Consider the following 12,170-nt stretch of genomic DNA (forward strand, 5'->3'; position numbering starts at 1 on the left):
GCTCTAGGCTACCGGATCTGTGGTTTCTATGAGGGAAGATGACCCCAAAGAGCCACTAGGCGGCAGCAAGGAGCCAGATTCCGGCCTCCCCGTGGGAGGGAGGGAGGGAGGAGTTCACTGTTAGGTGTATTTAGTGCGGCTTGCACCAGCCACTTCACGGACTGCACATCTTCCCACTCTACAGAGAGGAAAGGGTACTAAGGTTCAGACAGGTTGACAAATGCCCAAGGTCAGGCAGCTTAGAATACTAGGACCAAAGCCAGGACTGGCAAAACTCGGAGCCCATGCCAGTTCTCAGGAGAAATAAACCCTGGAACGCCTTCAGCTGCGTATCTAAGTCCAGGCTCCTCGGTCCCACTGCCTCCTGCCCTCCCCGCCTCAGGCTCCTTCGATCTGAAACCAGTGCCCCCAGCGTGGTCATGGAAGATGGTCATGGAATCCACATCCACTGAGATGGACGGAAACTGTCCAGAGAGTTCTGATGGTGTCCCCATCCAACAACTGTCACCTCCACACCTAAAACCCACCCCCCAGGGACGGGGCCTCTCTGTGTGAACCGTCTCCTGCGAGTGCAGCAGGGGTGCACATGGCTGCGGGTGCATAGCCCATGCATTCCTGGGACCTCCCGGCATGGCCACCGCCACAGTGTAGGGGCTTGAGAGGCAGCACGGGGACCGTCACGTCTTCGGTTCCAGGGTCTGGTGATGTTCCTGGCTGAGTCCATTGGGGTGCTGGCTTCAGAAATGCCCGGGGTGTGTCTCTGAGCACTGCTTCCGGCCTGCCTCCCAGATGGCCCCATTGCTCCCCCAGTCCCTCCCGAGGCTCACACAGCCAGACCAGGTCCTCTGAAAAGACACAGCATCTTGGGTTTATTTGGGGTTGGGCACTGCAGCTTCAGGCACAGTTTGTTCCTGGGTAGAGTCACAACTGCTCCTCTCAGCTCTCTTGACACTTCAGGGGCTGCCCCTGCAGGTCCCCTCCCCACGTCCCCGTTTCCTGCACACACGTCTCTTCCCCCCTCCCTGCTCCCCGAGTCTCTCATTCTTTCACCAGCCTGTAGATATGGTGCTGAGCCCCATGCTCACTGGCTGACACCTCGAAGACATAGGCGATGCACAGCAAGGTCTCCTGGGTGTCTCTGTTGGTGACCACCTGTGGCAGAGAACACAAGGGTTCATAAGGCCCCGGATGAGGGCCCGCCATCACTGCTACCCACACACAGACCCCAGCCACACCCGCGGCACACCTGCAGGATGGTGAAGTTCTCCAGCACGCTGTTCATCATGTACTTCTCGGGGAGATGCTTCAGCTTGTGGATGAAGTTGATCATGTACTCACAGAGCGGGGACCGGTGGATGCGGTAAGAGTAGTGTCCGTTCTCATAGCGAGCATACTCTGTCTGCAGGGCCCGGGGACAGCAGGGGCTTCGAATCCCATTCTGACCACCTTCGGCCCAGACCCAACTCCATGGGAAGCCCCAGGACCCAGACCCAACTCCATGAGAAGGAAAGGCAGGAGGCCTAGGGGCCCTTAAGAAAAGAGTCACCCCTAGCCAGGGGCAGTGGCTCACGCCTGTAATCCCAACACTGTGGGAGGCCAAGACAGGCGGATCACCTGAGGTCAGGAGTTCAAGACCAGCCTGGCCAACATGGTGAAACCCTGTTACTATCAAAATACAAAAATGAGCCAGGCACGGTGGCACGCGCCGGTAATCCCAGCTACTCCGGAGGCTGAGGCAGGAGAATCGCTTGAACCCGGGAGGCAGAGGTTGCAGTGAGCCGAGATCATACCACTGCATTCCAGCCTGGGCGACAGAGTAAGAGTGTCTCACACACACAAAAAAGAACAGTCACCCTGTTAGGTTGGTGGACATTAAAGAAGACCTCCTTCCTCCATGGGTGACCAGCAGGAACCGGGGATGGCAGGAGGGGAGCTTAAGGAGACACAGGAGCAGTGGCAGGAACCTCTCAATCGTGGCTGTACATGAGGACACCACGGGGGGTACACAGGGACCCCTGGGAGTCTGGTGGTGATCATGTAAGTTTCCATATCTACACGCACGCATGCACGTGCACATAGGAGTGCATATAAAACGGTGAAATCTGAACCAGCTTGATGGACTGCATCAATGTCAATTTCCTGGGTGTCCACTTTATACTCTAGTTATATAAGACATTGCCAGGGCAAGAGCTGGGTAAAGGGCACATGGGATTATGATCCCAAGTGGATCCACAATTATCTCAAAAGTGTTACAATATTAATTAGAAATAAATAATTTGGGGCACTTTTTTTTTTTTTTTTTTTTTTTTTTTTTTTGAGACGGAGTCTGCTCTGCCGCCCAGGCTGGAGTGCAGTGGCCGGGTCTCAGCTCACTGCAAGCTCCGCCTCCTGGGTTTACGCCATTCTCCTGCCTCAGCCTCCCAAGCAGCTGGGACTACAGGCGCCTGCCATGTCGCCCGGCTAGTTTTTTTTTGTATTTTTTAGTAGAGACGGGGTTTCACCATGTTAGCCAGGATGGTCTCGATCTCCTGACCTCGTGATCCGCCCGTCTCGGCCTCCCAAAGTGCTGGGATTACAGGCTTGAGCCACCGCGCCCGGCCTGGGGCACTTTTTAAAAACCAATAATGCCTGGACTCTACCCTAGATTGAGGGGTGCTGAATGGGTTTCAGGCACTGGTGTGTTTCCAAAGCTCCCAGGAGACTGTAGGGTGCAGCCAGGTGGAGAAGCACTGGGGGGAGGAATGTCTCTTCCCTGGTGCTGGCCTGGCATCTGGCTGCATTTGGCATGAGGAAGGTTATCAATAACTGATAGGCTGTGAGAGTAGGACTTCATGAATTCAGACCAATCTGGGGACAGGGTGAGGAGAGGGACGCAGACCGGCCTGCATGGCGAGGAGGTCTGGTTTAACACGTGTGTGGGCGGCACAGGGTCCCGGATTCTCAGAGTGCACCGGTGTTTTGGGTTGGAGGCCTTCAGTCCCAGCTCCTTGTCACTGTCACTATGCAGCGGGCCCAGAACACAGGGTGCTGCAGGAGACTGTGTCACGGAGAGTGAAGATAACCTGGCCCTTGTTTAGAGATAAACGGAGGATTTTATCACAACCCCCCAAACACCCACCGGAAAGCAGGGTGGCTGGGTGGGGGATCCACCTGAATGTGTGCTCCTCATCACTGTCCTGCACTGCCCTTGGCCGGGGGTTTAGCAGAGTGGGAGAAACCACCGCCTAAAAGGCAGGCCTGAATTTTCTGTAACGTCCACTAGAGCGGGGTCTCCAGGTCACCCACAAGTAGAAAGTCAGGGAAGGAAGAGTTTTAGGCATTCATGGAGCAAAGTGAGCAGGGGACAGAGATCCTAGGCACCGAGCCCTGCTTCTGCACTAGTGAGCCGGGTGACCACGTGCGGGCGCTCGGGGGAGGCCTCTGCTTTCTCTGGGCCTCCACTGTGAAGCCAGAGGGCTGGACTAGGTAGATGCCCCAGGGCCCGGCCTGTGCTGCGGCTCTGATCTTGGAGAGGACCGGGGGCGCCTGTAAGGACGTGCTTGCAAGATCCTGAACGGGCAGCAGTGGCTCTGGGGAGCGCCCCTCACCCACCAGGGTGGCCTCCTACCTCAACTTTCTCCACCACCTGCTTGCCGAAAGAGCAGACCTTGGTGGAGCAGGTGATAATCATGTTCTCGGGACTCTCATACTGGCTGGAGACCCCATAGAAGGAGCTGCCTTCATCCTCGATGTTGGTGTTGAGGTCTGCCTGGAGGGAGACAGGGGGAAGCCGAGGGAGGGTCAGCAGGTGCCGCGTCAGACGGGAGCATCAGGGAGACCTCAGGGTCCCGGTCCCGGCTCTAGGGCTGGGAAGAAATCAGACTGAGGGTACACAGTAGGACGCTGGAAAGCTTCCACCATCCTCTACATCTCTGCCTGGTACAAAATCAGGTCGTGTTGCCTAAATCATGGGAAAAGAGGACACTGGGAATGGGACCTACACAGTTTCAGGCCACTGCTGCCTGCCCAGATACTAACACACCCAGCAGGTGGGAGCCCCAGATTCCATCTTTAAGACTTCAAGTTTCATAGTCTAAGACTTTGTTCTTGTTAAACTGCAAAGGTTCGAATCTCTATCAGACAGCTCTATTTTAGTTTGAATGCATCTATCAGAATCGTTCCAGAGTGAATTTTGATAGTGCAGGAAGCATGAGAACAGGAAACCGCGGCAAGAGACTGGCAGGGGGGAGGGTGGAAGGGGTGAAGGGTGCTCCTGTCTCATCCTCTTGTCTTGCTGGAGATCCGATCGATGCTCCCTCAGAAACGGCTCTGGGGCTGGCTTCTGGCCCCTCTAGGCACTGCGGGGTCCTGCCACCTTGGATCTTTTGACATCTCTGCTTCAGCCTCCAGAGCCATCTCCCCGGCACCAGCTGTGCCTCCCTTTGGTTCATACTCTTAACGGCCCTGGGAGTCTCGTCAGAAGACAAGTCACTGCACCATCTCATTGAGCCATTTAGCCACAAGGGACAGGAGTCTTGGTCCCTGGCCTGGCTCACAAGGCCCTTCACAGGCCCAGCCACTGGTCCTCTAGGTCAGCTTCTCACCTTGCCTCAGACAGGCTGCTCTTCCTTTCCCCGATAAAAGCAGAGCCCAGAGGGCCTCCTGCTGGATGTCGGGGCTGATCTGAAACTTCTCTTCTAGAAAAGGCAGAGTAAGACTCTGTGCCGATCTCACACCCAAAATCACAGCCTCAGTTTTATCCATGAGGGGTCCTGACTGTTAGCCTTGCCCAACACCACCCAGCTGGTAAGTGAAAGATCCCAGGTCCTCAGGCTCCAACCCCAAGACTTGTCCCCAACCAGCAGAGTGCCACAGCGAAGAAAGGAAGGCACCACACAGACAGTTTGGTGCTTTGGGGACTCTGAGGCAGGAATTGTATTCCTGAAGCCCTACATCTCTTAGGGGACCCCATGCCCAGAACTTCAGCCCCACATCAAACATCTGAGCCAAGGGTGCTAAGAGAACAAGTCAAGACTCAGAAACAACGCACAGGCACATTACAAAAGGCTTATTCTCAGGGGAGGCCAGTCCTCCCACCCACACCCCTGGTCTGAAATCACTGCCAGCTGCACCCAGAGCACAACCCTAGGAGTACAGTAGAGCTTCAGGCCTTGGTCAAGGTTCTGACACCAAGGACTCTTCTGTGCAAAGATGAGGGGATCCCTAGAACCCCAGGAAGAATTTGGCCAGATTCAGAGCCAGGCACCAAGCAATTCTACTACTGGCCATGAGGGGACGCTCAATCATTATTTTTCTCTCCTTTGGAGACGTTTTCCCAGAGAGGACCTTTCTCTAGACTGGCAGGGGGTGTTGATTGTCTATAGCACAATAGAAACATTATGTAGCCACAAAAACCGCTGAGAAGGACCTGCATTTATTATCATGGATGACTACAAACACACTGAGTGGGAAAGCAGGCTACGGAGCAGAATGAGGGTGGATTATGTTTATGATGAGGAAAAAAAGGTTGTTTTCATGCTGAAACAGAATGGCATATGGTTCAGTGCATCTGCCTCGGCTTTGAGGAGGCCATTAGGGAAAAAGAGCATTTGAGTGAATGCTCAGCCTCTGAAACAGAGAGCAATGCTTACCCTAAACACCCTCCACTCCCAGCCCTGGGCTGGCCTCAGTCTCCCCAGTCTGTCTCCATCTGTGATGCTGGGAGGGAGGGGATGACACATGGCAGGCAGGGTGCCCAGGGGGCATGGCAGAGGTGGCTGAGGCCTCTGCCGGGTGAGATTTCACTGTGGCTGTGACTGGCCCAAGGTCTTACAGGCAAATGTAAGGCAAATGGGACCAGAACCTGGGCTTTTGGGTTCCTATTTTCTTTTTTTTGAGACGGAGTCTCGCTCTGTCGCCCAGGCTGGAGTGCAGTGGCCGGATCTCAGCTCACTGCAAGCTCCACCTCCCGGGTTCACGCCATTCTCCTGCCTCAGCTTCCCAAGTAGCTGGGACTACAGGCGCCCGCCGCCACGCCTGGCTTATTTTCTGCATTTTTAGTAGAGACGGGGTTTCACCGTGTTAGCCAGGATGGTCTCGATCTCCTGCCTCGTGATCCACCCACCTCGGCCTCCCAAAGTGCTGGGATTACAGGCGTGAGCCACCGCACCCGACCCCTATTTTCTTTTTTCTTTTTTTTTTTTTTTTGAGACAGAGTCTCGCTCTGTCACCCAGGCTGGAGTACAGTGGCGTGATCTCAGCTCACTGCAAGCTCCGCCTCCCGGGTTGACGCCATTCTCCTGCCTCAGCCTCCCGAGTGGCTGGGACTACAGGCGCCCGCCACCTCACCCGGCTAATTTTTGTGTTTTTTAGTAGAGACGGGGTTTCACCGTGTTCGCCAGGATGGTCTTGATCTCCTGACCTTGTGATCCGCCCGTCTCAGCCTCCCAAAGTGCTGGGATTACAGGCTTGAGCCACCGTGCCCGGCCCGACCCCTATTTTCTTCTTCATTTTTTTTTTTTTGGTTAAAGACAGAATTGTGCTCCATCACTCAGGCTGGAGTGCAGTGGTATGATCACGGCTCACTGCAGCCTTGAGCTCCTGGATTCAAGCAGTCTTCCCACCTCAGCCTCCTGAGTAGCTGGGACTATAGGCATGTGCCACCACACCTGGCTAATTTTTAAACTTTTTTTGTAGAGGCAGAGTCTCACTATTGCTGAGGCTGGTCTCAAACTCTTGACCTCAAGTGATCCTCTCACCTTGGCCTCCCAAAGTGTTGAGATTACAGGTGTGAGCCACTGCACCTGGCCTGTCTCCTATTTTCTCTAAGTCACCTACTCCTCCTAGGAGACTGAGTTTGTCAGATTGTTCCTAAAAAGGGGCTGGGGGACACAGTTTGTGTCCTCAGGACATGCTGCAGCTAGAAGCACAGGGCAGAAATGTGAACCATGCCTGAAATGCCGCTGGCAGGAAGCCCAGCTGCCTGGGAAGGACGCACTGGACATGGTGGGGAACACCACGAGGTGAGGCCAGGCATCCATGTTGGTGACCCTCAGACTTCAGCTGCGCATGGCCCCTCTGATCAATGCCACATTCATGTGTCATCCACTACACGTCCTGATTCTTTTAAATCAACTCACTTTTATTCCTTAATTCCATTCTAAGCAACAAGTCCATGAAATCAAGGATTCTATTCTTTCTAATGTAGATGAAAATAACTATATAACTTTTTTTAATTTTTATTTTTTGAGACAGAATCTCGCTGTCACCTGGGCCGGAGTGTGGTGACGCCATCTCAGCTCACTGCAACTTTTGCCTCCTGGGTTCAAGCGATTCTTCTGCCTCAGCCTCCCGAGTAGCTGGGATTACAGGCACCCACCACCACACTCAGCTAGTTTTTTTTTTTTTTTAATAGAGATGGGATTTCACTGTGTTGGCCAGGCTGGTCACGAACTCCTGGCCTCAAGCGATCCTCCTGCCTCAGCTTCCCAAAGTGCGGGGGATTACAGGAATGGGCCACTGAGCCTGGGCAACTACATAACTATTTAAAAAAAAAAAAAGCTTATTCATATGGCACCTTAGAAGTATCCCATGTGCCAAGCTGGGAAGGACTGGCACTCACACCTCCCAGCTCTTCCAGACACACAGAGGCAGCAGCTGCCCCCAGCCCCCAGCAGCATTTGGCACATCCCCCTCCACTACCCTGTCATAATCTGTCCAGACGTCCTTGCCCCCTTGCAGACAGGATGCCGGAGGCAAGAACCAAGCTCTCCCAGGGCCTTCAATCAAGGTTGCAGGCAGCTGTTCACCCTGTCACCTCCGGGTGGCACCAGTGAGAAGAGCAAGGTCCCTCAGTCACAAGCAAGAACCTACCCTGTCCTGTTCGCCCTGAGAGTTTGCACCCCAGCTCCACCCTCATCTCAAATACACTCTTCTGTCATCAGCTCGGGCTCCCTGGCTCTTCCCATTGCTCGGGTGCCCATTTATCCAGCCCAGGCCAGCACTGCTAGAGGCAGAGGGGCCCAGAGAGATTGAGACCTTGTTTTGCTTCAGGGAATTTCTAATTGGGAGCAAACAGAATACTGGGGTGGCGCGGGGGGTCGGGGGAGAAAGAGAGATCCCACAATCAGCCCCAGAACTCGGGGTCACACTGCATAGACCCGGAACACACCGGCCGGCCACACGGATGACCCGCCCCAGAGCACCTCGCCTCCCTTAGTGCCTGGATCCTTCTAATTACAGCCCCACCCCTTCTCTTGCAGCTATACTCCTGACATCTCCTGTCCACCCTCATATCTCCCCACACCGAGCACCTCCCCAAAACAAGCGATGCTTCTCGGCCTAAGGAAAAATGGGAGCTGGCCCCGTCCCCTGCCCCGTGAGTGCCCCCTTGCAACCCTGCCTCCACCCTATTCATAGCTATGCGTGCGGGTGGGCAGCTCACAGGCTGTGCCTGGAACAGGTGTGGGGGATCGGGTGACTGACAGATGAGCAGAGACAGCCGCAGCCCGGGTGTGGGGGCCTGGAGGGGCTCAGATTCATTGTCATGTGCTGGTATGTGCCTGGGAGAAATGTCAGGGCCTGAAAGGGAACAGCAGGCTGAGATGGGAGGAAGGCCTGGGGTACTCTGCTGCCTCCAGGGTGTAGCTCGGCTCTGCCCAGCATTTCCAATGTGCAGAGCGGCGTTAATGGTCACCAGTGACCAAAGGCCCCCTCTCCCCGGCCCCAGAGACAGGTGGCCTCTGCTGGACTTGCAGGGCTCTGGGGGAGGAAGGGGCTTCATGGCACCAGTGGTACTCGTCAGATAGTGCACAGCCCCAGCAGCCTCAGGCCTTCAGGCTGGCAGATGCCACTTCCAGCTGGAAACGTGTCCCAGCAGTCTGAGAGTCTATGAATTACCACCACAGCGCTCTCAGTAAGAGCAGTAACTCAGGGTGCAGGCAAGGAGGCTGGACTGGGGACGGACAAGTCCCCCTCCCCCTCCAGGGGGGGTTCTGACTGCCTCTCCAGCACGCACACTCAGGGCCTGGGAGCCAGGACTGAGAAAACAGCCAGGCAGGAAAAGAAAGGCTCCGGGAGAGGCGACACCGTTTCCTTGCCTGAGGAGTTTTCCTTCCTAACTGTGTGTGGCCAAGTTCACACCAGCTGATGGCGGGGGAAGGCGGGACCAGGCCAGGGAGTAGAAGACAGGAGCTTCCCAGGCTGGGGGAGCCAGAGCAGCCCGTGGGGACCACGATTGACGTGAAGTCTCACTGTCGGCAAACACGAGTATTTACCTTTCCCTGCCACATACGTGTCTTCCTCTGGTGCCTCTGCCCGCCCCACACATGCGGAGGAGGGAGCAGATGACCGCCAAGGTGCCCTGGTCTCCAGCGCTCCCTCGTCTCTGATTTCACCCGTCCTCACCCTGCCCAGGCCGCTGGCACTCAGAGGGCTCAGGCAAGGGTAGGCCACCGCCCCCCACTCAGTACCAGCCGGCCACACACATAGGGTCTTCAGCGACACAGCCCCTGGCAGGTTCCCAAGATGAAACTGCTGACTATTCACACAAAGAAGCAGAGGCACAGGAGCCAATATTTGCCCAAGACACAGTTCTCAAGTGGTAAAACTGAGACTCTGCCCCAGCTGGGCCAACTGCTGCCTGCCGTGCCCTGCCATGACATGCCAGGAGGGCCTTGCTGGTGGGCACCCCACACTCCTCTGTCCAGCGGCTCCTGCCCCAGGACTCTGAGACTCATGCTGGATCCTCCCATCCAGAGTGCGAGCTCCTGGGAGCTGAGGCCCACGCTGGGTCCGCACAGCACACGGCCGGAACACACAGTCCACAAGGGAACCCGCTGAATCCCATGTCCTTGGCTGTCCCAACTCTCTCTTCTCCCATCAACCCCCACCTCCAAACTCCCCTAAGAGTCAGAAGCGAAGAGAGGACACGGGCCACCACCAAGTCTGGAAAAGTACCTTCTAGGTCCTCCTTCCTCCCTGGCAACCTTAGTCTCCATGCAGGGCCACTGCCCTATTTTCTGGAAGGGATATCTGAGGTCGAGAAGGCGCAAAAGTCCAAGTGCCTGGCTCTACACTGACTGCACAGAGCTAACTCTGCTCTCCCCACACTACCACTGCCTGCTGTTCCTCAGGGGGCCGGGGATCTGTTTTAGACAATTCAGAGCCTTCTCCAGTGGGAGCAGGAGAAGCTCCAGGACGCTGCATGGAGGGCAGCCAGGGACTTTGCAAGGAAGACTGTTCAGTGTGGTGGCTCCAAGCACACACCCTGGAGTCAGGCTGCTCAGTTACGGATCCATGGCCTGGTATGGGTCTGGTACTACAAACTGGGCCACCTTTGGCAGGTGATTTCACCTGTCTGTGCCTCAGTTTCCCCTCTGCGGGTGAGGTTTGAGGTTATCCACAGTCTTGCTGTGGTGAGGACCGGACGTGTTACTCTATGTAACGTGGTGAGAGGAGCATGGCTGTCGTCTCTCCGTCTGTCCGGGCCCAACTGTCTCACAGCATGTACCCAGCAGGAGTGCCCACAGGACAGGGGTCACCAGGCCCTGGCTTATTCCATGCCTCAGTTTCCCCTACTTGTGAAACAAGAGACCTAGGATGGTCCTCACCTGGAGGGTGGCTAGAAGAACAGAGAATATTACCAACAGCTAAAGGCGAGAGGGTCCAGGACACGCCATCTGCCGCTCCAAGGCAGTGGTCCCAAGAGTGTTTCCTGCCACTGCCAATTGGGTCTCCCCTCCGACCCCAACTGTACCGCCAGCGTCCTAAGCCATGCTGGGAAAGAGCCACAGATCAGCTCGCCGAAGCTCCTTCCCCTGAGTCAGGCTGAGCCTGGACAGGCCGGGGGGCTGAGTGATCAAGCAAGGGTAGAGGCTCCTCTAGAGGTTGGAGGCCCCCTTAGACTCAGCACAGCTGGGAGTCGCCACTGCCGGCTGTACAGGTTTCAATTCCCACATCCAGGACTGAAAGGGAGACTGGGAGATAATTTATGCCCCTCCTGAGAAAAAGTGGACAGCATCCCGCCTCCCACGCCACACCATGAAGCCAGCCTCTCCAGCTGAGGTCCTTAGGAGGCGCATGCCTCTTGCCTGGTCTCGCCTGCAGGAGTCTCACACCTGCTTCCAGTCTGGGTGCCGGAGTTATCCAACTAAGCACAACTATGGCCTCATCCTGCTCTGTTCAAAAACCTTAAATGACTCCTCACCACTTAAGAAGGGCTGACAAATATTTCCCTGGCTACACCATGTGGCCGTGACCGTCCACCCAGCACTCCTCCCTGCTAGAGCCTTCTCAGTCCAGCACTCCAAACAGTGACTGCCGACCCCTTCAAAGTGGCACACAGGTCACACCCATCATTCTGGACACCTGGCTCAAGGTGGGAGACTGACTACACAACTTAATTTTTTTCCCTTCCAGAGACCCAGCTAGAAGGAAAATGGCAAGGAACTTTTAAAAATGTGCAGCACCACAAAGATAAAGAAAACGAAGAGACCAGCAAGCTTTGGAGACTCACAACTGATTAGGACCAGACTGGATTCCACAGGGTAAAGAAAGCAAAAGGAGTCGCGACCTACCAATAGCTTCAGGGGTGACAGATAAGAAGCTGAGCTGCATGGCTCAGAGCTGGAGGGAACAGGATTTGACTCAAGGAACTGACAAAAAGTCTGTACATTGGATGGTCCAGGCCCCAGGCCCCAGGCCCACCCCTCCCGTGCATGGGCAGAAGATCAAAGGGTCGGTCGGGTGTGGTGGCTCACGCCTATAATCCCATCACTCTGGGAGGCTGAGGCAGGAGGATGGCTTAAGCCCAAGAGTTTAAAACCAGTCTGGGCAACATAGCAAGACCCTGTCTCTGCGAAATTAAAAATTAAAAAAAAAAAAAAAAAAATTTTAAAAGAAGACCAAAGGGTGGCCGGCGCGGTGGCTCATGCCTGTAATCCCAGCACTTCGAGAGGCCGAGGCAGGCAAAACACAAGGTCAGATCGAGACCATCCTGGCTAACACGGTGAAACCCCGTCTCTACCAAAAATACAAAAAGTTAGCCGGGCATGGTGGCGGGCGCCTGCGGTCCCAGCTACTGGGAGGCTGAGGCAGGAGAATGGCATGAACCCAGGAGGCGGAGCTTGCAGTGAGCCAAGATCATGCCAGTGCACTCCAGCCCGGGCGACAGAGCGAGACTCCGTCTCCAA

The 12,170-nt window shown here is 55.4% G+C and overlaps 1 protein-coding gene across 3 annotated transcripts in view; it reads right to left on the reverse strand.

Moving 5' to 3' along the window:
* Positions 1-844: 844 nt before the first annotated feature.
* TEAD4 (TEA domain transcription factor 4) overlaps positions 845-12,170 on the reverse strand; it is an 86,199-nt gene continuing 74,873 nt past the window's right edge. For all 3 annotated transcript variants that reach the window (XM_033223196.1, XM_033223197.1, XM_033223195.1), the window contains 3 exons: positions 3,608-3,748; positions 1,247-1,399; positions 845-1,152 (listed from right to left, as the gene is read on the reverse strand). In XM_033223196.1, coding sequence (XP_033079087.1) covers positions 1,039-1,152; positions 1,247-1,399; positions 3,608-3,748 — 408 coding nt within the window. In that variant the 3' untranslated portion in view covers positions 845-1,038. The remainder of the gene's footprint in view (positions 1,153-1,246; positions 1,400-3,607; positions 3,749-12,170) is intronic.

Source organism: Trachypithecus francoisi, unplaced genomic scaffold (assembly GCF_009764315.1).
Source record: "Trachypithecus francoisi isolate TF-2019V2 unplaced genomic scaffold, Tfra_2.0 Lachesis_group11, whole genome shotgun sequence".
Lineage (NCBI taxonomy): Eukaryota > Metazoa > Chordata > Mammalia > Primates > Cercopithecidae > Trachypithecus > Trachypithecus francoisi.